Source organism: Bombina bombina, chromosome 2, assembly GCF_027579735.1.
Source record: "Bombina bombina isolate aBomBom1 chromosome 2, aBomBom1.pri, whole genome shotgun sequence".
NCBI classification, from domain to species: Eukaryota; Metazoa; Chordata; class Amphibia; order Anura; family Bombinatoridae; genus Bombina; species Bombina bombina.
This window is the reverse complement of record NC_069500.1, coordinates 603,211,496-603,237,747: the sequence shown is the minus strand read 5'-3', so window position 1 is coordinate 603,237,747 and position 26,252 is coordinate 603,211,496. Positions and strand designations below refer to the sequence as shown.

The window sequence follows — 26,252 nt, the reverse complement described above, 5'->3', positions numbered from 1 at the left end:
TACACTCCCCTCAGGATCAGCCAATCCAGGCTGAATGATTAAACACACCCATATAGTGACCAATGAGAAAACATGATACAAATTGTGCATGTGACTGTTATAACATTATTGACAAAAATGCTTTAAAAACAAATCCCCTTTGGACCCCAATGCTGGTAGTCATGCCCCCTAACTACAATAATCATCCTATATGGTTATCAATCGTCTAAATGAATGCAATAAATCATAAAGTCGTCTATTGTTAAATAACCAATCAAACATTGGATTGCAAACTCGGATTGCAAAAGGCTCCAATTCGTCATTCCTACTGTTGCTGATCCGCCCCTTGTTGCCAGGGACGCGATCAACTGCACGTCTATAGCCATCAAAAAAGACACTTTATTACTGATCCGCCCCTTATTGCTAGGGACGCGATCAACGGCAAGCATCACAACACACAGTAGCGCATATACTGCTGAGTTACTTGTTACATGCGCCTTTCTAGATACTATGTAGCCGATCGCCCTGTAAAAAAGCTATCAAAAATGTCAACAAAGAATTATCCAATGGCAAAGTGCCATGTCGAAAAATGGGCGTACATATAGAGGCGTGCATGCCTCAGTGGTAAATATGCTGATATCTAATGCACCGCAATCCAAAAACAAAAACAAAAAGCAACAACAACCATATCACAAAATACATTAATATAAAAACCTACTGTTCCAATCGTTATAAATATTAGCAATCGTGTTAAATATAGTGAAATCGCCGTTTGTGAATTATCGAGATGTACATAAAGCCAAAAGCAGAAATATCAAGAATATCATGCCCTCGAGTGTATGTAACTAAACATATAAAGGGGATTTACTTCTAGAGCAACTCTTTGGTAGCATCAGCAATCGTGTTAAATATGTTTTATGTATTTACTTAAAAATTACCATCTATAAATCAGTAAGACAGAATTGGCCAATAGCTATGTGTCTAGCCCCAATGGGTGTGTTATTAACATATAATGCATAAATAAATGAGCCTATTGCTCAAATCCTTACGTGAATTTACACCTATATATTATGTCCATCATACAATCCCCGTGTGTGAAGAAAAAGAGGACTGTAAATAATTTAAAAAAGAACTATAGATAATTAGGCATGTGTCTAAAGAAGTGAAACTAAAACTATCACCTAAAGGTGCATAAACATACATACTAGTGCATAAAAACATATATACACATGTTGGCCACAACATGTCTCTGCCCCGATCTCGGGCATCTAGCTACACCCCCAAAGGGGAAACAAGGGGGGGTGGGGTATGACAAAAAGGGAACTATATCATACAGGGCATGACCAGACCGCAGAAGGATCCAATAGGAATCGTGTAAGCACTCCTTGGAGTGATACACCACACAAACAACAAATAGAAGAACACAGAGGCGCCACAATGGCCCAGTACCACCAAAACAGAGAGATAAGTATATAGAAGGCACTATATATACTCACAAACATAGAGCACCCAGATGGTGCTAATGGGGCAGGCTGAAACTTCACAGTAGTCCAGCTCACTGATAGACCTCCAAATAGATCCAGTCGGTGTTCCTTGAGGGCCTAAGCCCTAAATCCTATGCCTAGAAAAGAGAGAGGCAAACCAACATGGCCTAGTATTGTTTGAGCCCAGGGAGAATATAACCCTAATGGGTATACTCACAGGAAACAAAGCACCTCCAGGTGCAGTAACAGCAAGCTGGAACCACAAGTCGCCCAGTAGACAAACCACAGCAAGTAATCCTCGACTTCCAGTAGTATAACGTTTTATGGGAGAGGGCTATATAAAACCCCACAACAGGTTATTGGGTCAAAATACCACACAAGCAAGTGTATAAAAAAGTAAAAATCTTTAATAACACAGCAACGCGTTTCTCAGCCGCCTACGGGCTGTTTCATCAGGCTATATCTATATATCTAGATATAGCCTGATGAAACAGCCCGTAGGCGGCTGAGAAACGCGTTGCTGTGTTATTAAAAAATTTTACTTTTTTATACACTTGCTTGTGTGGTATTTTGACCCAATAACCTGTTGTGGGGTTTTATATAGCCCTCTCCCATAAAACGTTATACTACTGGAAGTCGAGGATTACTTGCTGTGGTTTGTCTACTGGGCGACTTGTGGTTCCAGCTTGCTGTTACTGCACCTGGAGGTGCTTTGTTTCCTGTGAGTATACCCATTAGGGTTATATTCTCCCTGGGCTCAAACAATACTAGGCCATGTTGGTTTGCCTCTCTCTTTTCTAGGCATAGGATTTAGGGCTTAGGCCCTCAAGGAACACCGACTGGATCTATTTGGAGGTCTATCAGTGAGCTGGACTACTGTGAAGTTTCAGCCTGCCCCATTAGCACCATCTGGGTGCTCTATGTTTGTGAGTATATATAGTGCCTTCTATATACTTATCTCTCTGTTTTGGTGGTACTGGGCCATTGTGGCGCCTCTGTGTTCTTCTATTTGCAGTTTCTAACCACCAGGACGACCATCCTTTGACAGAGTGCTGCCGCCAGATAGTGGGACTTGTTTGATGAATGGACATTAACATACCTATACCTACTGTATAGTTCACTGTTTTGGTGTTCTATCCTGTGCAACTGTTTGTATTCAGTGCTTTAATATTCTAGTATATTGTTGTCTGTCTAGGTTCTATATTATTTACCTTATACTATTTTTGGTAATTGGGAGGCGCACCCTAAAGGGTGTGGTGTGCAGTTGTGTATACCACTCCCTACATTATCACCACACAAACAATACAATTAGAATGAAACAGTTAAAAACAAAAATTGGCGCATGGAGAACTGACAGAGAACAGATATTTCGTATTGAAAAAATAATCATATCAAAAAAAGCAATCATATCAAAAAAAGCAATTATCCAAGCAAATCTTATAAAATAACAAGGTATTTGAATAAGGTAATATTATTATAATGGTCTTTGCCCAAAGGCTATTTAACAAAAAACTATATAGTGTCAGACTATTTGCTTGAAATCTAATTCCCAAGGAAAGGGAAGCAAAAAAATAGGAAAAAGTAAAAATAAAAATAAATAAAAATTGGAAAAATAATAATGAAAATATATGTGTGGGGTCAAAAACCGATCTAAAAACAAGCCAAAAATTGAAAAATTATAAAAATAGATAAAAAATTAGATAAAAAATAAATAAAAAATGAATCAAAAAATAAATCAAAAATAAATCTCTGATAATGGACTCATGGACTCTCATAAATGTAACAGCGGGTTATCGTGGACTCTCACAGAGGCATAGAATCTCATAGGGATTCCTAAAGAATCATAAAAACAAAAATTAAAAAGCCAAAATCAAAGTTCACAGGAAACATTGCCATCCAGTGTGGGTATTAAGTCCTCTGGGGTATATAGTCCCCAATTCATAAATCCATCTTGATTCCTTGCGTAGTAGAAGATTACCCCTATTGCCTCCTCTCCTAGGGACTGGCACGTGATCAATGAGTCTAAATCTCAAATCATTGACTGAATGTCCCGCCTCCAAAAAGTGTCTCGCCACCGGTTGATCCGCCTTTCCATTCCGTATTGCCAGTCTGATGCTGGATCTATGATTGGCCATCCTGGTTTTGGCATCATCTGTCGTCTTACCAACATAAAACTTGCCACACGGGCAATTTAATAAATACACCACAAATTTCGTGGTGCAAGTAAGGAAATACCTGATGTTATAGATTTTGTTACTTTCTGGATGGTGGAACTGGGAGCCAGTAAGCATCCCACTGCAGGTCACACAGCTGATGCATCGATAACAACCCTTTTTCTTTGTTTTTAACCACGTTTGTGAACCGCCATCAGGGTTAATGTCGGCCTTTACCAAAATATCTCTAAGGTTTTTGCCCCATCTGAAACCTATTCTTGGTGGTTTCTTTACGGAATAGCGTTGTACCCAATAGCGTTGTAAGTAGAAGATAGACTGGGTACAACGCTATTCCGTAAAGAAACTGACCGCAATTCATTATTACATGCGAAAAGCTGCCATCAACCTAGCCTTATCCGTAACATCCCCAAGGCTCAATACCAACGTGTAATCAGAAACAACACGGTTAAAACAACATGTGAACAACAACTACAGGAGATGACAAAACGTTTTATCCAAAGGGGATACAAATGCAAAAGAGTTACGTGATATGAAAACTCAAGCATTAAACACTGGAGACACAGCAGCTATTACATCATCTGACAACACCAATCAACTGACTTTTGTGACCACATATTCCCCTGAAGTAGTACCACTAACTAGGATGGTCAAAGAAGAATGGAAATTAATAGAGCTGACAACACTTTACCATTCAAAGATTGGAAACCACCAAGAATAGGTTTCAGACGGGCCAAAAACCTTAGAGATATTTTGGTAAAGGCCGACATTAACCCTGATGGCGGTTCACAAACGTGGTTAAAAACAAAGAAAAAGGGTTGTTATCGATGCATCAGCTGTGTGACCTGCAGTGGGATGCTTACTGGCTCCCAGTTCCACCATCCAGAAAGTAACAAAATCTATAACATCAGGTATTTCCTTACTTGCACCACGAAATTTGTGGTGTATTTATTAAATTGCCCGTGTGGCAAGTTTTATGTTGGTAAGACGACAGATGATGCCAAAACCAGGATGGCCAATCATAGATCCAGCATCAGACTGGCAATACGGAATGGAAAGGCGGATCAACCGGTGGCGAGAGACTTTTTGGAGGCGGGACATTCAGTCAATGATTTGAGATTTAGACTCATTGACCACGTGCCAGTCCCTAGGAGAGGAGGCAATAGGGGTAATCTTCTACTACGCAAGGAATCAAGATGGATTTATGAATTGGGGACTATATACCCCAGAGGACTTAATACCCACACTGGATGGCAATGTTTCCTGTGAACTTTGATTTTGGCTTTTTGATTTTTGTTTTTATGATTCTTTAGGAATCCCTATGAGATTCTATGCCTCTGTGAGAGTCCACGATAACCCGCTGTTACATTTATGAGAGTCCATGAGTCCATTATCAGAGATTTATTTTTGATTTATTTTTTGATTCATTTTTTATTTATTTTTGATCTAATTTTTTATCTATTTTTATAATTTTTCAATTTTTGGCTTGTTTTTAGATCGGTTTTTGACCCCATACATATATTTTCATTATTATTTTTCCAATTTTTATTTATTTTTATTTATTTTTATTTTTACTTTTTCCTATTTTTTTGCTTCCCTTTCCTTGGGAATTAGATTTCAAGCAAATAGTCTGACACTATATAGTTTTTTGTTAAATAGCCTTTGGGCAAAGACCATTATAATAATATTACCTTATTCAAATACCTTGTTATTCTATAAGATTTGCTTGGATAATTGCTTTTTTTGATATGATTGCTTTTTTTGATATGATTATTTTTTCAATACGAAATATCTGTTCTCTGTCAGTTCTCCATGCGCCAATTTTTGTTTTTAACTGTTTCATTTTAATTGTATTGTTTGTGTGGTGTATCACTCCAAGGAGTGCTTACACGATTCCTATTGGATCCTTCTGCGGTCTGGTCATGCCCTGTATGATATAGTTCCCTTTTTGTCATACCCCACCCCCCCTCGTTTCCCCTTTGGGGGTGTAGCTAGATGCCCGAGATCGGGGCAGAGACATGTTGTGGCCAACATGTGTATATATGTTTTTATGCACTAGTATGTATGTTTATGCACCTTTAGGTGATAGTTTTAGTTTCACTTCTTTAGACACATGCCTAATTATCTATAGTTCTTTTTAAAATTATTTACAGTCCTCTTTTTCTTCACACACGGGGATTGTATGATGGACATAATATATAGGTGTAAATTCACGTAAGGATTTGAGCAATAGGCTCATTTATTTATGCATTATATGTTAATAACACGCCCATTGGGGCTAGACACATAGCTATTGGCCAATTCTGTCTTACTGATTTATAGATGGTAATTTTTAAGTAAATACATAAAACATATTTAACACGATTGCTGATGCTACCAAAGAGTTGCTCTAGAAGTAAATCCCCTTTATATGTTTAGTTACATACACTCGAGGGCATGATATTCTCGATATTTCTGCTTTTGGCTTTATGTACATCTCGATAATTCACAAACGGCGATTTCACTATATTTAACACGATTGCTAATATTTATAACGATTGGAACAGTAGGTTTTTATATTAATGTATTTTGTGATATGGTTGTTGTTGCTTTTTGTTTTTGTTTTTGGATTGCGGTGCATTAGATATCTGCATATTTACCACTGAGGCATGCACGCCTCTATATGTACGCCCATTTTTCGACATGGCACTTTGCCATTGGATAATTCTTTGTTGACATTTTTGATAGCTTTTTTACAGGGCGATCGGCTACATAGTATCTAGAAAGGCGCATGTAACAAGTAACTCAGCAGTATATGCGCTACTGTGTGTTGTGATGCTTGCCGTTGATCGCGTCCCTAGCAATAAGGGGCGGATCAGTAATAAAGTGTCTTTTTTGATGGCTATAGACGTGCAGTTGATCGCGTCCCTGGCAACAAGGGGCGGATCAGCAACAGTAGGAATGACGAATTGGAGCCTTTTGCAATCCGAGTTTGCAATCCAATGTTTGATTGGTTATTTAACAATAGACGACTTTATGATTTATTGCATTCATTTAGACGATTGATAACCATATAGGATGATTATTGTAGTTAGGGGGCATGACTACCAGCATTGGGGTCCAAAGGGGATTTGTTTTTAAAGCATTTTTGTCAATAATGTTATAACAGTCACATGCACAATTTGTATCATGTTTTCTCATTGGTCACTATATGGGTGTGTTTAATCATTCAGCCTGGATTGGCTGATCCTGAGGGGAGTGTATTTGGGAGCCTATTTAAGGCTGCTTTTGTTCAGTGTTTATTTGTCAGAGGAAGGGACTGTTGCTGCATTAAAGTTCTGGTCACTTTTTGATGAAAATCCAGTGAGTGCTTCTTTTTGCTTTTATATATATATATATATATATATATATATATATATATATATATATATATATATATATATATATAAATATGACAGTCTTCTCCTGTTTTTTTTATATATATATATATATATATATATATAAAAAGTGCTCTAAAATGCAACATATATTAACCAACCAACTTAAAGTTTAGTCAACCATTCATGATATTCAGTAATTCTGTGTCTTATAAATTGAGTTATAACTTTAAGTACACATCTATAGAGGCCTTTGTTTTCTAACTCTATACACCAAAAAAACTTTGTAAGGTATCATATATTTGCAGAAACCATACATCTGGTCTTACATAGTTAAATTGTGAAGCCTTGGTTACAAATAAAAAAAGGAAAAGAAGTTAAATTTCACTTAAGGCTTTTGATAACCCTGCTTATTATGTGCATTAGAAAAATGCTTATTAAATACATAAGTGTAAATAGCCTTTCTATAGAAAGCTGTATTTTGGTACAAATTATCTGTTCATAGAATATTGTACTTTGGTTTTTAATATGTTAATATTTGTTCTAAAGGTCCGCTACATTGTAATATATGTTGTCTTGCTAATAAGGGCTTAGCCCACGTAAATATTCAATTGGAGTAAAGTGTAAGAGGGCGTATACCTGTAAACAGGTAAAAAGTTTACAGGTAGAGAGGTTCCGGTATGGTCTATGATTAAGGCGGTCAGGATCCGCCGAAACGCGTAAGACCGAAACCGAACCTCTTAACAGCTCCTTTGTTTTAATTGTGTGCATCTGAAGTATACAAGTTTTTATAACCGATTGAAAACAATACAATAAAGTCACTTTTTGTTCTTAAGCTGTTGGATGGACCCGCCTCTTCTTTTTTCGCATATATATATATATATATATATAAATTAAATATCACTCACCAATACCCTGACTGGGGAAATCATTTTATCTCACAGCGCTCCATATTTTAAGGGGATACACCTAAACAGAAAACATTGGGCGCGATCACATATACAGCGCAGGTTTCGGCGCAAGCGTGGCAACCTGCGCTGCCCCTAATTTCACCTCGCACATCGGGGTATTGCATATACTGTGCCGGCAGTTCATAAAGTTCCGTAAGTCGGATAAACTAGTGATGTCCAGAAATGAGCGTAAATACAAATTTCTGTAGTCGCTAGTGACTTACGGCACTTTAGAAACTGCCGGCGCCTAAGAAAAGTACAGAAAATAACGAATCTCCCGTAAAAGTCTTACCTGCCTCCCAAAAATAAGCCTGACACGTAAAACCCCTATATCCGCAATCCCCCCCTCTCATTACTAATATTAAATGTATTAACCCCTAGACCGACAACCCCCCACAACGCAATATGCCTATTTAAACTATTAACCCCTATATCCGCCATCAAACCCACACAGCAAGTAATAATTAAATTATTAACCCCTAAACCGCCATAGCCCACAACGCAATTAACCTACTCAAGTATTAACCCCTAAACCACCATAGCCCACATAGCCTATTAAATGTATTAACCCCTAATCTGCCGCCAACGTCACCGCCACTATAATAGTTATTAACCCCTAAACCTAAGTCTAACCCTAACACCCCCCTAACTTAAATATTATTTAAATAAATCTAAATCAATTTACTATTATTAACTAAATTATTCCTATTTAAAACTAAATACTTACCTATAAAATAAACCCTAAGATAGCTACAATATAATTAATAATTACATTATAGCTATTTTAGGATTTATTTTTATTTTACAGGCAAATTTGTATTTATTTTAACTAGGTACAATAGTTATTAAATAGTTATTAACTATTTAATAACTACCTAGTTAAAATAAGTACAAATTTACCTGTAAAATAAATCCTAACCTAAATTACAATTAAACCTAACACTACACTATAATTAAATTAATTACATAAACTAACTACACTAAATAAAATAAACTAAAGTACAAAAAAACAACAAACACTAAATTACAGAAAATAAAAAATGAATTACAATTTTTTAAGCTAATTACACCTACTCTAATCCCCCTAATAAAATAAAAAAGCCCCCCAAAATAATAAAATTCCCTACCCTATACTAAATTACAAATAGCCCTTAAAAGGGCCTTTTGCGGGGCATTGCCCCAAAGTAATCAGCTCTTTTACCTGTAAAATAAAAGACAATACCCCAGCCGGGCAGAAGTGGACATCCAGAGGGGCAGAAGTCTTCATCGGATCCTGCCAGAAGATCCTGCCAGAAGAGGTCCATCCAGGCGGCATCTTCTATCTTCTTCCATCCTGAGCGGAGCGGGTCCATCTTGAAGACATCCGACGCGAAGCATCCTCTTCCTTCTTGATCCGACGACTGAATGAAGGTTCCTTTAAGTGACGTCATCGAAGATGGCGTCCCTTCAATTCGGATTGGCTGATAGAATCCTATCAGCCAATCGGAATTAAGGTAGGAAAAATCCTATTGGCTGATGCAATCAGCCAATAGGATTAAGCTCGCATTCTATTGGCTAATTGAACTTCAATCCAATTGACTGATTGCATCAGCCAATAGGATTTTTCCTTCCTTATTTCCAATTGGAATTGAAGGGACGCCATCTTGGATGACGTCGTTTAAAGGAACCTTCATTGTCGGGTAGTCGTCGGCCAGGAAGGATGCTCCGCGTCGGATGTCTTCAAGATGGAGCCGCTCCTCACTGGATGGAAGAAGATAGAAGATGCCGCTTGGATGAAGACTTCTGCCCGGCTGGAGGACCTCTTCTGCCCGGATCGGATGAAGACTTCTGCCCGGCTGGAGGACCTCTTCTGCCCGGATCGGATGAAGACTTCTGCCCAGCTGGGTGAAGACGGCTCAAGGTAGGGGGATCTTCAAGGGGTTAGTGTTAGGTTTTTTTAAGGGGGGATTGGGTGGGTTTTAGAGTAAGGTTGGGTGTGTGGGTGGTGGGTTTAAATGTTGGGGGGGTTGTATTTCTTTTTTTACAGGTAAAAGAGCTGATTACTTTGGGGCAATGCCCCAGAAAAAGCCCTTTTAAGGGCTATTTGTAATTTAGTATAGGGTAGGGAATTTTATTATTTTGGGGGGCTTTTTTATTTTATTAGGGGGCTTAGATTAGGTGTAATTAGTTTAAACTTCTTGTAATTTTTTTTATTTTCTGTAATTTAGTGGGGGTTTTTTTGTACTATAGTTTATTTTATTTTATTGTATTTAATTTTAGGTAATTTTAGCTAATTCATTTAATTTATTTAATGATAGTGTAGTGTTAGGTGTAATTGTAACTTAGGTTAGGATTTATTTTACAGGTAAATTTGTATTTATTTTAATTAGGTAGCTATTAAATAGTTATTGTACCTAGTTAAAATAACTACAAAGTTGCCTGTAAAATAAAAATAAATCCTAAAATAGCTACAATGTAATTATTAATTATATTGTAGCTATCTTAGGGTTTATTTTATAGGTAAGTATTTAGTTTTAAATAGAAATAACTTAGTTAATAATAGTAATATTATTTAGATTTATTTAAATAATATTTAAGTTAGGGGGGTGTTAGGGTTAGACTTAGGTTTAGGGGTTAATAACTTTATTATAGTGGCGGCGACATTGGCGGCGGCGGCAGCAGATTAGGGGTTAATGATTTAATAGGCTATGTGGGCTATGGCAGTTTAGGGGTTAATACACTTTATTAGTTATTGCGGTGGGGGATTGCGGTTGACAGGTAGATAGACATTGCGCATGCGTTAGGTGTTAGTTTATTTTTCCAGGCATTTTCGGGAGTTACGGTGCTCCCATACTCAGTGCAAGGCCTGCTACGGCTGCCTTTTATGGAGAGGTAAAAATGGAGTAAGATTTCTCCATTTTCGACACATAAGGCCTTGCGCTGGATATTGGATACCGATTTACGACGCGGTCCCATGTTAACCTATGGGAGTAAAAATTTCGAGCGATGGGTGAATATACGGGCGTAACTTGTATGCTACGCCGTATATGTGATACCAAAACAGCGCAAAAAACGGCGTCGCCGGCTTTTGCGGGAGACGCATATGTAATGGAGGCCCTGAGGTTTATCTTTATTTGTATAATTGGGCAATATTTGTACTCCTATTCTGACATTTAATTACTTAGGGAACTGTTTTAAATTGTGATTACTCCTCACTATGTATATTTCAGTGATTCTGTTGTTAATTTCTTTTTGGAACTGTGATATTATGTGCCTGTTCTATCTATTTTATAACCTCAATAAAAAAAAGAATAAAAAAAAAAGAAACTAGAACAAGTAACTGGGAATTTTTTATTTTGACTTTATTGCCACTTATTGCTGATGAAGTCCAGTTTTGTTTTATTATTAAATTTTAATATTAATATTTTTTGTATTATTTCACAGGAATCTACGCTGCAAATCACAGACTTAGTAGATGGTGCTCCGACAACAGAAATCCGAGGATCTGAAAACAATGCAGGTAAGTATGTGATTTTAACTCTAGTGGCCCTGCTGTGCTATGTGTTTAACCCACACAAAGGGATAATACACATAGTTAAAGTACCTCTTGGAAGCCTCAGAGAATTGCTGGTTCTGAGAGGAAGCAGCTATGTCCTTGGGACCAGCAGTTTCTTGCAGCTACAGAGCGGTTTATTGTGTGTTTAACCCCTTTTATGGTGGTTAAGCACATGGCGTTGCAGGGCCACTAGTGTTCAAATTAATCTAATTAATTATAGAATATTATTTTTCCAAAATAATTGCTATTTACGTTTTTAGATAAGTAACACATTTTTCCAACTTACTTCCAAAACGAATCATTTGCATTTGGCTGATACTACTAGAGGTTACTAGGTTAAAAGCCAACATCAATTCAGTATGAATTTGTAAAGAGACATGGAAGTCAAAACTGAAATCTTTTGTTGTTAATGAGATTCATATAGACAAAAAGTTATGATGGTTGCATTGGTGATGGTGTATGTGGTGGGTGATAATTATAGGGCTGCGTTATTAGCTAATAGCTTTACTATGCTAAGAAATATATTTCTCTAAAAAAATGGATTTTCAGGTAACATTTAAAGTATGAAGATTGGATGTTTTCCAGTAGTTTACTAATATCTCTGCCCAAAGTATTACCCTGCAATTTACACTGGACACAGGCTAGGACTAATTGCACATATTAATACATAAAACGGTACATAATGCAGATCTAAGAACTTGGAAATCTACCTGCACAATTCCTACATTGGGTGAGGTAATTTTCTATACTATACAGGAGAATTAGGGGGCGATTTATCATCGGTCTGTCCGACATGATCCGCAATGTTACCCCCTGCAGATTGGCTGCTAGCAAGGGGTGTCAATCAGCTTGGTTGTATAGGATTGGACGGATTGATGTCTGCAGTCTCAGAACAGGCGGATCAATTATGGAGCAGCGGTCTTAAGACCGCTGCTTCATAACTGCTGTTTCCGGTGTGCCTGAAGGCTCACATGGAAGCAGGGGCATCAAGCTCCGTTCGGAGCTTGATAATTCGGCCCCTTTATGTTTGCTGGTTTGTGCAACGTGATGATCTCATTTCGGGTTATGAAAACCTTACATTTTTTTTGTTAAAATAAAAAAGTACAGTGTATTTTAATGTACCAATACTATTTCTTATTTTTGCCAAGTTAATAGTGTACTACATACAGTTTTGGCTTACATTACTCTAGAATAAATTATTGTCTGAAGTAGATATGAAAGTCAAGGAAAGTTATAATTTTAATCAAATGTATCCTTCCCTCAACGTTCAGTAGAAGGATCAAGCACCAATGATTCATGTTCAAATGATAGCACTCAGAGATCATTAATCTAAGACACTAAATGACCAGAAATAAGCTACCTGGGAGGGATACTATAATAAAGCAGTATGGTGTATACAGTGCCCTCCACTTATATTGGCACCCTTGGTAATTATGAGCAAAGAAGGCTGTGAAAATTGTCTTTATTGTTTTACCTTTTGAACTTTTGTTAAAAAAATACACAAAAATACTCTGCTCTCATGGATATCAAACAATTGCAAACACAACACAGGTTTATCCAAAAATAAAAACTTTGTTAAATATATGTGTGGCACAATTATTGGCACCCTTTTAGTTAATACTTTGTGCTACCTCCCTTTGCCAAGGTAAAAGCTCTGAGCCTTCTTCTAAAATGTCTGATGAGGTTGGTGAATACATGGCCAAGGATCGGAGACCATTCCTCCAAACAGAATCTCTCCAGATCCTTCAAACTTTAAAGTTCAACACTGGTGGACTCTCCTCTTCAGTTCAACCCACTAGTTTTCTATGGGGTTCAAGTCAGGGGACTGGGATGGCCATGGCATGGCCTTGATTTTGTGGTCAGTAAATCATTTTTGTGTTGATTTTGATGTATGTTTTGGATCATTGTCCTGCTGAAAGAGCCAACCACGGCCCATTTTAAGCTTTCTGGCAGAGCCAGTTAGGTGTTCATTTAATATCTGTTGATATTTGATAAAGTACATGATGCCATGTATCCTAACAAAATGTCCAGGTACTCTGGCAGAAAAACAGCCCCAAAACATTAAAGGGCCACCACCATATTTAACCGTGGGCATGAGATACATTTACATATGGCTTCCTCTCTGTGTGCGCAAAACCCACCTCTGGTGTTTATTACCAAAAAGCTCTGTTTTAGTTTCATCTGACCATAGAACCCGATCCACTTTGAGGTTCCAAGAGTGTCTGGCAAACTGAAGATGATTGAGTTTGTTTTTGGATAAGAGTAGAGGCTATTTTCTTTAAACCCTTCCAAACAACTTCTGGTGATGTCAGATTGTAATTTTAAAGACTTTCTGACCCCAAGACACAACTAACTTCGGCAATTCTCCAGTTGTGATCCTTGGAAATATTTTAGCCACTCAAACCATCCTCTTAATAGTGCGTTGAGACAATATAGACACAAGTCCTCTTCCAGGTTGATTCATAACATTTACAGTTGACTGAAATTTCTTAATTATTTCCCTGATGGTAGAATTGGGTATTTTCAATGCTTTTGCTATTTTCTTATAGCCACTTCCCATTTTGTTGAAGCTCAACAACCTTTTGCCGCACATCACAGCTATATTCCTTAGTGTTACCCACTGTGATGATTGATTAAGGGAATTTGGCCTTTGTGTTACCTCATATGAGGCTGTCCCAGGACCCAGTATACAGCCCTGTGAAACGGGAAGTCATGGTTGAACAATTTCTTTTTCCTAGTCGCCCAGGTGTACTAAAAAATGAAAAATATCAATTGGAATATACTTCAAATATATTTTTCTCATATGAATTCATAGGGGTGCCAATATATTTAACAAAGTTTTTTTTTTTGGATAAACGTGTTGTGATTGCAATTGTTTGATATCCATGAGAGCAGAGTATTTTTGTGTATTTTTTTAACAAAAGGTTAAACAACAAATTTTCACAGCCGTCTTTGCTCATATTTACCAAGAGTGCCAGTATTAGTGGAGGGCACTGTATATAACATGAAAGTGTTCAGGGTAAAGTACAATCTGTCTACCAGCATAGAAAGCTTTTTCATCACTCATTGGCCTTGTCCTCCAAAAAGAGAAAAAAATTATTGCTAAAAAACAATGGACGTTCAGGTAAACACACCTCTGCTCTAATATGAGGCGCAGTAGTTCTGTCTAAAATTGTGAAATTTCCACAAAAAAATATATATATTTTACACTTAAGGGCCAGGTTTTAATCTTTTTTTTTTCCAGAATTAATAATTTCCTATAATTCTGAGGCTGTCCCGGGACCCAGTATACAGCCAGTTACAGCTGTAGCACAAGAGCTCACTAATAAGCCTGCAAGGAAGAGATCCCACAGTGATCCAGTTATCCATGAGCTTCCTGCAAGAGGTAATGTCATTATAAGGGCACCTAATGAAACACAGGCCATATAACTAGACACTGCATGTCTAAAAAGGTTATAGATAGTGCATTTTCATATTCAGGTAAATGACTGAAAAATAAAGAACCTTTGTGCTTAGTTTAAAAAAAAAATCTATCACTATATCTTCAAATTGAAAGGTATTTGGAAGCTAAATTTCAGAATATAATACTCTTATTGTTTCATGGAAATAAGTATAATTGAATCATTTCAGAGCGGAAACATTTCATACCTGTCTGCTGAAAGCAATTTAGGATGCTATTTTAAAGGGATACTGAACCCAAATTTTTTTTTTTCGTGATTCAGATAGAGCATGCAATTTTAAGCAACTTTCTAATTTACTCCTATTATCAATTTTTCTTCATTCTCTTGCTATCTTTATTCAAAAAAGAAAGTCAGAACCCTGGACAGCACTTGTTTATTGGATGAATTTATCCACCAATCAGCAAGAACAATCCAGGTTCATCAAAAATGGACCGGCATCTAAACTTACATTCTTGCTTTTCAAATAAAAATACCAAGAGAATGAAGAACATTTGATAATAGGAGTAAATTAGAAAGTTGCTTAAAATTGCATGCTCTATCTGAATCACAAAAGAAAAAATTTGGGTTCAGTGTCCCTTTAAAAAAAAAAAGTAGTATGTTTTTGTTTTTTTATAAGATGACCAAACACTGTTAGAAAACAATGTACAGAAATACTCAAAAGTGTCAAAAACACAATTCAGCAACAGTGTAACTAAATAGGAAAAGATGAGATTAATTATATGTTTTCATGTTGCACCATATTGCAATGTATGCAAAAAATGAGGAGTAAAACATCTACCCTTGATTCAGACAAAGAATGCAGTTTTAAATAACTATCTATTATCACATTTTCTTCCTTCTCTTTGTATCTTTTATTGAAAAGCAGGGAGTGTGCACGTGTGAAGCACTATATGGCAGCAGTTTTACAAGAATGTTATTCATTCGTAAGACCACTAGATGGCAGCACCTTTTCCTGCCATGTAGTACTCCAGATACCTACCTCTCTCTTCAACAAAGAATACCATGAGAACAAAGCATATTTGATAAATAATTGGAAGCGTTTTTTCAAATTGTATGTTCTGTCTGAATCACAAAAGAAACTGCACTTGACCTTATGATGCACAGCATGAGGATGTCAATCAATTGTGTTCCAATTACTGCAGAGATACTAAAGTATTTCTCCTGACACTGAAATAGTTAAAATACAGTTTGGATTTATTATTTTTAACTATTTAGTTTCTGTCAAGTAAATTCTTGCTCATGCAGCCAATCAGTAGCTTAATTAATGGGACTATATTATTAGTTGTAAATTCTGTGTGCTGTCATTCAGTTTTAGAGGTAGAATATTTATTGAGCAATACTAAACAGCACACAGAATTACCAACCAATAATATCATGACAAATTGACATTTAGATTTGTGGAGTTTTATATGATATATATATATATTTGCATATAGACTTCCAAGCCTTGAAATTTAAATGTTCAGCGTTAAATTACAGGAAAGTGGACAAAATAAATAACGAGAGTATTGCAAAATTGTTTTAGTACATCTCAATTAAACTTTTTAAATGAGAATATCTGTGTTTATTGTCCATTTAACTCTATTCTGTCAGCCACATACACAGAAAGTATTTAACCCCTGAACTTGTTCCTTCATTATTTTTACTTTTCTTTTCATCAGTGCTTTACTCCTTCCTATGTCATATTTACAGTTCTTGGTGTTGTTTATGCTTTTGTGCTGCAATAAAAATTAGCTCAAATTATTTTAGATGCCTGTAACTGTAAAAAAAAAAAATAGATTTTGGAGCAGAATTATACAGTCCGCATAATGTTAAGCAATTCTAAACCAAAAGATAGGATTTCTTTTAACTGCTAAGAATACAGAACAGTAAATGTAGCATATTTTAGAATGTTTTATTAGATAAAACGAGTCAGATGTCTGTAGAAAATTGAGAATATTCTGTAGCAAATTGAGTACATTTAACTTAAACATTCATTGCCAAATCTGGACTTGTTTACTACCAGTACATTTGTATTATTTTCATTAGTGGCTTGGTAGTTTTTTTATTATTTTATTTTTACAAATAAAAATCTGTAACAAGGAAGGCTTTTAAAATAATGTGTAAAACAGAAATAAAAGATTAACTTTGTACCTTGAATTGAAAAGGACAGGTACAGCGTGCGGTTTGACCTACCGCTAGTTGCTATGGTAACTATGCAGGTGTATAGCTCTAGAGCTTTAAAACCTTGTATTTAAAATCTGAAAATTTATGAAAAGTAAATGGCAAGGACAGATGGCTTTAGCAAACCATAAAAATAGTCACGGTTTCTCTGAACTAAAATCGAGTGCATCAGAGTCTGTTGACAATTGCTCGCTTGCTAACTGTAGGATTCATGAAGCATATAAACATCATGGCCAGGGATTTTGGTATTTGTTAAAATAAATAAAGGCATTAAACTGAAGACAGCTGCAGAGTTAAAGTTTCTTTAGAATAGCCTGGGATAAAATATATATATATATTTATGTGTTTGCATTGCAAAATTGACAAAGACTCGTATATATCTTTTATGTATCTGCACAGAGGTTTAAGATTTTTTTTTTGCCAGTATAACATAATATAGGAAACAGATTAAACAAATAAAACTGACATAGTTTTACAAGCAGTGAAAAGCATATGTACAGCAAAACAAGTATATTGAAAGGTATAGGCTTAATATTAGTTAAATTTAATATTGCATTTATAGCAGTCTGTGGTATTTCCTTTTATTTCCTTTGATACAATCTGAATCACTAACAAAGATCATAAAATGGCCGACAGGAATATGAGGTTTATTTATGATATCAATAGCAATGTCTGCTTTCTAATTCAACCCCTGTAAAATGTTCATGTTACCGAGACACAAACGAGAAAGCACAAAACGGCGTAATGAACATTGGGGTGTGAGTACACACTATTGATTCTTGCTATGCTTGTGCCTTCAGGAGGAGTTCCAAGCTGTGAAGCTGCTACTCAGACTGAATTAAGGCCGCCAATAGCTGCGGTCACCCTGAGACGGGCTTTAAGAGCGAGAGCTGTCAGATCAAGACCTCGCTCTCTAGTTGATTACAAGTCCTATATTGACACCAAACTGTTGGTGGCCAGATTTCTTGAGGAACCATCCTGCAGCATGGCACCTGATATTCAGCAGCTGGTAGAAAGCATCAAAACTGTCTTGAAGTCAGATGAAGAGCATATGGATGAAGCCATTCTGAGTGCCAACTTCCTTGATCAGGTATTTTAAGTTATCATCATATTAAGCAATACTTAAGTTCTCCGATTGGAGAACTGTTCAAACTGTAACCTCACAAAAATATTCCGGATCTGTTTATACAAATGGGAAAGTTTACCATCACTTTAAAGGGACATAAAAGGGCAAAAAAGAAAATATCATCAGATGCAAATTGCAGTATGAAAGGTAAATAAATGCTAGATATAATTATGCATTCAAAGAAAAGATTAGTCTGTGAATAACATGTAGATGTAGTTTTTAAAGTTTCATTAGTTATTTAAATAGTGACAACATAAGTGTAAAGTATAAATGTCTATAAATCAATGGGAGCTGCCATGTTGTAACTTAGGTTACCTTCCCTGCTGTGGCCAATTAGGGACAGCTATAAATAGGTCACTAGAATTTGCAGCCAATGGCTGTGTGGAATATAACAGTGCTCTGCACTTCCATTTCTAACAGGAACCAAAAAGCTCACAATTTCAGAATGGAATTACAGGAAAAGAAGACAATAAAAAATGAAAGTATATTGCAGAGTTTTTTTATACATACAATTTTTCATATTATATTGCCATTTTAAAATGTTTAATGCCCCTTTAAGAAGTATGCAAGAATGCATGCAGACTTTGGTATGAGCTATTAAAGTGATCACCAAAGAAAGAGACGATCTGATCTAGTACAGTGAATGCAAATGAATGAAATAAACTTTTGAAATCAACCCAAAAACGTGTTTGTATTTTTCCTCATTTAGCCCATTAACAGCTGAGACATTTCATACCCATGTGCTGCGCTTTTTGGAAGATTTAGGTGCTACTCACATTTAAATACTGCTGGAAGTAATTTTTCAATGAGAAACTCACACAAACTATAGTTTTTTTTCACCTGTCCCAGCAGATTCAAACTATACTATTATTTTATAAATCACAAATATTGGGTAACCTTTCTGAACTAAGCACAAATGGAGAATAATTCACTGTGTTTCTATACAAATAAGCAATTGCAAACCAAAATAAAACAAATGTATTTTTGTGACATTCATGCATACAATGAATAGCTATAAAGAGTTAATTAAAGGTACAGTCTAGACCAAATTAAACTTTCATGATTCAGATAGGGTATGCACTTTTAAACAACTTTCCAATTTACTTTTATCACCAATTTTGCTTTGTTCTCTTGGTATTCTTAGTTGAAAGCTAAACCTAGGAGGTTCATATGCTACTTTCTTAGACCTTGAAGGCTGCCTCTTATCTGAATGCATTTTGACATTTTTACCAAGTAGAGGGTGTTAGTTCATGTGTGTCATATAGATAACACTGTGCTCATGCATGTGGAGTCAGCACTAATTGGCTAAAATGCAAGTCTGTCCAAAAAAACTGCTTAGATACAAGGTAATTACAGAGGTAAAATGTGTATTGTTATAACTGTTTGTTATGCAAAACTGGGGAATGGGTAATAAAAGGATTCTCTATCTTTTTAAACCACCAAAATGCTGGTGTTGTCTGTCCCTTTAAATAAATGCTTGTTATATATATGTCAGGTGATCACTATTACTGCAATGATCACCTGGCTATTCAAACCTATATAGGGACTTTATTTTAAAGAGGGGGCTCTGTGCCTTAAAACAGGCCATTGAGGGTCTCCAGGCCTGTTATAAGTGCATATAGATGATCCGCATGTAAAACGTGCGGTAACACCTCTGATGTCCTTGGAACACACTTTGTCACCTATTAACTGCCTGGAGTGCAGAGGGGGGATTCAGTCATGTTAGGAGGATGACATGTAGTCGTCATCCACACTAAGGCATTGTGCAGATGATGATTATGTTTCGTCTTCCGCACGTAAAGGGTTGGTTTTCAGTTCAGTATAATTTGATATGGATCTTTTAGTTTTAGGGCCCCATGTACAAGAGCGGGTGTTGAAGTTTCCCAACTTGGGAACCTGCCTGCCTCCTTTTGCAGCAAACACTGTATTCCATTGCCTGCATGTACAATTGCACAAGGACTTCCTTGCTCTCAAACTACCAGCTGAGCAAGAGCAGGGACTCTGTCAATCACCCGAATTACAGCTTGTTTCCATTGAGCCGTAGAAAATGGAGCCATTAGCTACCAAAGTTGCCAACAGTTATAGGCAGTTTAGGGCTCTATTTTAGTATCAGGTTTCCATTGAAATATTTTGTGCATTGCGTGCAGTTGCTCTTTTCGTGTAGGTGTAAGTTAACGTTGTGTTAGCGCTTCCATCTGATGTCGGATTTCTTGAAAATCTAGTTAGTTGCTATGGTAACTCAATAACAAAAAAAAACTAAATATACTTTTAACATATGCGGGGGGGGGGGGTGTGATCGCTTTTAAAGAGAAACAAAGATCATGATTTATAATACATATTTTTGACTATAAGCAAATACTATTTTTATTATTATAATTGCTGCTCTAGGCATAGGTCTAGCTTGCATATATTTTTATATGTAAATACAAACTGATATTTCCATAAGAACATAAGTGCAGCTATTCCTATACATGGGACAACAATAAATATAGCATATTACAATTTTTTTCTACATTGAAGCACTTGCATTGTTTGCAAGATTTAAAGTTTCAACAGTCGCTACGCCTCAAAAAGCTCCTCTTTTACACCTAGTTCAGCTTGTGTAATTTTTATCAATGTATCGACAGCCTCCGTCAGTGTATTAATGGTTTGCACTTTCATTGGCTTCTAATACTTTCTATGGGACGCAAAAATATTTTCAGCAGCTGATATTGAGGTATAACACGTCATCATTTGCAGTTAATACACGAAATTGCTTCCGGCAGCATGTTTATCGGTTTGCGACTAATTACGGCTCAATGGAAACTAGCCCTAAAATCATTCGATGATTTTTTATCTCCACCACCTACGAAGCCCGACAAGGGCTCAAAGGCAGCATCTGCTACTTTGTACACTGAGCCCATTGTGGTTACACTTGTTTCTTAGAATAGATTTTTCATTTTTAATTCAATGTTTTCATAAAACAGACCATATGGATTTTTTTCTTTTGTATAATTTACATTTCGCACAGTTTTAACCATATATGTTCTCTTTTGTATAAAGGTAATGGCTCCGGGCCAGCAAACTTCAGCTACAGCCCACAGACTACCATGTAGAAGATACCCCGGTTTTCTCCATTTAGAGAGCTGTGGGGATTTGAGTACTTTTTGTGCAGCTGAGAACCAGAGCTCGGTGAGACGGAATCGGAGAACACTCAGTGAAAGGCCTCACAGCCTTATTGGAGTTGTGCGAGAAACAGTATTATAAGCTGAACTGTTGTAAGAGGCAGTTACTGAAGGACAGTGAAGGTGATGTGAATTCTTAGGAATAAGACAATCAGTTCTCTGTAATTTTGCCATTTGCTTATTTCTTCTAAAAACAAAACCTACAATTTGTTACAGTTTATTTGGCATGGAAATAACCAAAGGCCAAATAACATACCAGGACTGAGATGGTTTTAATATAGCTTGTAGGAGGATCTGTTAATATATTACATGGAGTATTGCTCAGGACACTCAGCCATTATACAGCAGATTTACAGAAGATGGAATCTTTAGATGAAGCTCAGGGTTTTATGATGCTGTCAAATAATATGTTTTGGCATTGTGTTAATAATGACGTTTCACGTATTCCTGACATGGAAATTAAAATCTTTCAGGTAAAAAGTAAGTATTGAGAATATTATTAACTGTATTTTGCTAAATATACTGGGTTTTTAATAAAGTAAAACCTCCAGTTAATGTTGTTTATGTTTCTGTTATGATATAACATTGATTTTTTTTAAATTTATATTTAAAGGGACAATGTATTGTAAAATGTTCTCCCCTTTAATGTGTTCCTACTAATCTATTCTACCTGCTGATGTGTAGTAAATTATTTACAAATAGTTCCTTTATTGTAATTTTGTCCTTTGAAATAGCTGATTTTGCTTATTAAAATTATTACCCATACCGATAATATGAATCGTTTTGTGTTCTCTAAAGAAATGCTGTGTAAACAAGAATAAGCAGCAGCCCAGACAGGTAGTAAAATGTTAATATTAATTTACCCTCTATGTATTTGATTTTGTGTATAGATAAAATGTTTAGATAATGAGGCATTTGGAAACAAACTGCTATTTTATATACAAAAATAAACACCAAGGTGGAATTTCCCATACATTTTATACTCTGGAGCTGATGTAACAAGCCATTTGACTCACAATATGGGGAAAACATCTTTGCAGTACAGTGTCCCTTTAAGCACAAACCATAAAAATTGCAAAATACATTATTTAAAAACCTTTAACATTAATATTTTGTTAAGGTTAATAAGGTTCTAAAAATTCAGGTCTCCTTTGATGTCGCAGAAAATGAACAGCTGTAAATGAGCTTGTGCTCTGATCTGTGTAAAACTGTGAATGTTTTGGTAAATGCACAAAAGAGGTTATCCAGCCTTTCTGCAGAGTGGAACTAAACCAATATATTTTACTGCAAAAGCGGCAAATAAATAACAAAGTAGACTGAAAATATCATGGGTTTAATGTCCCTTTATATAGAAACTTACATTGCTAGACTGCATAAAGACCAGGGGATCGAGTCCATAGGTCAATTAAATTGTGCTTTACATTTAAATCCAGCAGTAAGCTCTGCCATAAGTGCTTCAAGTGACCTAGCATGACACACAAGCTGTGTAAGCTTGCACAGGACTATAAAGAGACATTGTACTTTTGTCTTCCTATGATATAAAGAGGGCATTTCATAATGTATTTCAGATTGTGTATGTGTCCTGAATAAAATCAAAGTTTTAATTTCAAACTTGCACATGCACAAATCACTCTAGCTGTTAAATGGACAGTTCACCCAAAAATTGTCTTCCCTTTAAATTGTTCCTAATGATCCATTTTATCTGATGGAGTGTATTAAATTGTTTACAAGTAGCTCCTTTACCCTTATTTCAGCATTTGAAATAGCTGATTTTGCCTGTTGTATCCCAACCTACACTGAACGTTTCTATACTGGAATCTAGGCTACTGATAAGCCAGCAGAAGAAATTACACTCCCAGTGGGGTGCAGGATAGTTAAGTAATAAAATGTTGATTTTCTGTTGTTCTTTCTTAGCATTGAACTGTAGTTTACAAACAGATATAAGATAATGATGCAAGTTTGTCTACACAAAGTTATAACATAATGAGATATTATATTAGCTGGAAGCTCAACCCCGTTGTAATAAACTGTGGTTTAAAAGCACAAAACCAGCTACTTCATATACACAAATAAACCTGAAAATGCAATTTCTCATACATTTTATACTCTTCAGCTGGTATAGCAAGTCATTGGAAATGCATTAATGGCAAAACAATTTTACAGTATACTCTACAGCTGTCCTTTTTAACCTGGAGAGGTTTAGTAGGAAGTAAAAAACTAATGCTGCGTTATTGGTTTAAACTGAAACACCTTTTGCATAACATTTTTTTGTGTAAATGCTGCACTTTTTTAAAAACGATACAAAATATTTAGTACAGTGTCTCTTTAAAAAGTTAAGCAAAGAGCTGAAATTAGATGCTGATTAGAAAACTATACTGACAGTCTTAATTATGTTGCCATCTATTTTATAACTGCTTCAACGGAAGAGAAAAAAAAACATGGAGCACCCAGATCTGATCACTAGATTTTTGTAAGTAAATTGCCCTGTTTTCAGCGTACTTTACCTTGCATTTACTTCTAGTTTTTCATGGTGTTTTCTCTCAGTGCAATGTATAGTTTGAGGAAAACTCACCGGCTTCTTTACTTTTTGTGAGGGAGAACAGCGAGAACTGCACTTTGTAATTAAAAGGCATTTCTGTTGTGTTGTTATAGAACAACATATTAGCCAAGTCATCGAATGGAACCTCTATACAGAGTGATTAATCACAGCTTGATTAGCAGTACAAACACTTAAAGGGATACTAAACACAAAATTTTTCTTTCATGATTCATATAGAGCATGCAATTTTGAACAACTTTCTAGTTTACTCCTGTTATCAAATTTTCTTCATTCTCTTGCTTTCTCTATTTGAAAAAGCATAAATCTAGGCTTAGTAGCCAACCCATTTTTGGTTCAGAACGCTGGATAGCGTTTGCTGATTGGTGGACACATTTAGTCACCAATCAGCAAGCGCTACCCTGGTGCTGAACCAAAAATAGGCCAGCTGCTAAGCTTACTTTCACACTTTTTCAAATAAAGATAGCAAGAGAACAAAGAAAAAGTGATAATAGGAGTAAATTAGAAAGTTGCTTAAAATTGCATGCTCTATCCGAATCATGAAATAAAAAAAAAAAATGGGTATAGTATTCCTTTAAGAATGTGTTGCAAACACTTGAGAATGCAACCTCTATACAAAGCGATTAATCACAGCTTGATTAGCAGTACAAACACTTGAGAATGTGTTGCAAGTGAATTGTATCCTAATACATCAATGCCTACTTGCAAACTTATGATGTATCAATACAGTGCAAAGGAACTAAAGATGATGTTATAATGTATCACAATAAAAACAAATACATACAAAATAAAAATATATGTCAATAAAAATGAGCAAATGTTAACAGCAAGTTACAACCTACTGGTCTGGCCAGACAACTCAAACAATATACTCACTATGCATTTCTGGGTCACGCCCTTTCATCAGACACCTGATAAATTGTAATTTAACTACACTGGATGCACAAAAAACACATAGGAATTCGTACTTATAAGTACAAAATACAAATCCTAATTGTTGTTTTATTGTAAAATGGGCATTTCAAGGGCATGTATGAAGTTTTCTATCAAATTTCAGCCTAATTATCGAAACATTTCTGCCCTACAGATCCCACTGCTTTTTCACGCAACTTATAAGGTGGCAGTGGTGGCACTGGTGCTTAGAGAATAGAGGGTGTCTGAGACAAAGTCCTAGAGCACTGGCGCTGTCATTGTGTGGTGTTGCATATAGTAACTAACTCACCATGACCATACACACCAAACCCGCATGTCCTTGCCTGACTCCCTTTCAATCCCAGACACCCAAATGGAATCCTGAATCATGCAGGTCATTCCCGGACATGTGGCAATTCTGTTGCCAGGAGTACCTGAAGCAACAAGACTGTATAACCTTTTTGGAAGCGGCTGCAACCTTTTGAAAGCTTACTACTACATAATTCTAAATCGTTAATATAAACAATACCATCAATTAAATGAGAATGTCAAAAATAAGAGATTTTACTATTGATTTTAAATAATCATACCTTTTAAAAACCATGCAGAAAAAAAAACTGATTAGCCATTAGATTCTATTACATTTTAGACCATTTTTGGGAGGAGGAGGGTTTCTTATTCAGCCATACACTAGCGCTAAGCATAGCAAAAATATAGAAATGTAATACATTTTCATAAAGTGCCCACTTGTAATGGTATATCCCATTAGCTTCTTTCCATCTTACTTCAGAGCCTGACCTCTTGTTTTAACATTCATCTTTTTACTGTAAGATGAAATGTAGCTGTCCTTCACTAAAGCTCATAAAATCAGTGTGTGCCAAAAGATGACAGTTAAAATATGGGTTTATGAATGAAAGGTCCCTATGAGAATGTGCACAGCACATGAAACAGTCTGTTTAATTCCTTTCATATGAAGATCAAAGTGGTCATTTTAAAATCATCTTTTCTTTTTTATATTGCAGATTGACATTAAAGAAATAGGCATCATGCTTATCTAATTACACTTGCATGCCTTGACTGGGAAGTGGGGAAAGACACCAAGATTAAAGTCAGATATTTTTTTAAGGGAAAAGCATAAACCCCTTTGGGACATTGAAACTTTTTTTTTTAACATGGTCCCATATTCCAATGCATCCGCATTTCCTTGTGAAAGCTTTGTGTTTAAAGGGACAGTATACACTCATTTTCATATAACTGCATGTAATAGACACTACTATAAAGAATAAGATGCACAGATACTGATATAAAAATCCAGTATAAAACTGTTTAAAAACTTACTTAGAAGCTCCCAGTTTAGCTCTGTTGAAAAGGTAGCTGGAAAGCCCACTGAAAGT

At 36.0% G+C, this 26,252-nt stretch overlaps 1 protein-coding gene across 2 annotated transcripts in view; it reads left to right on the top strand.

Moving 5' to 3' along the window:
* Positions 1–21,944, top strand: part of ENTREP1 (endosomal transmembrane epsin interactor 1) — a 353,321-nt gene extending 331,377 nt beyond the window's left edge. For both annotated transcript variants that reach the window (XM_053702522.1, XM_053702521.1), the window contains 4 exons: positions 11,364–11,439; positions 14,720–14,860; positions 17,900–18,189; positions 21,268–21,944. In XM_053702522.1, coding sequence (XP_053558497.1) covers positions 11,364–11,439; positions 14,720–14,860; positions 17,900–18,189; positions 21,268–21,471 — 711 coding nt within the window. In that variant the 3' untranslated portion in view covers positions 21,472–21,944. The remainder of the gene's footprint in view (positions 1–11,363; positions 11,440–14,719; positions 14,861–17,899; positions 18,190–21,267) is intronic.
* The last annotated feature ends 4,308 nt before the right edge of the window (positions 21,945–26,252 follow it).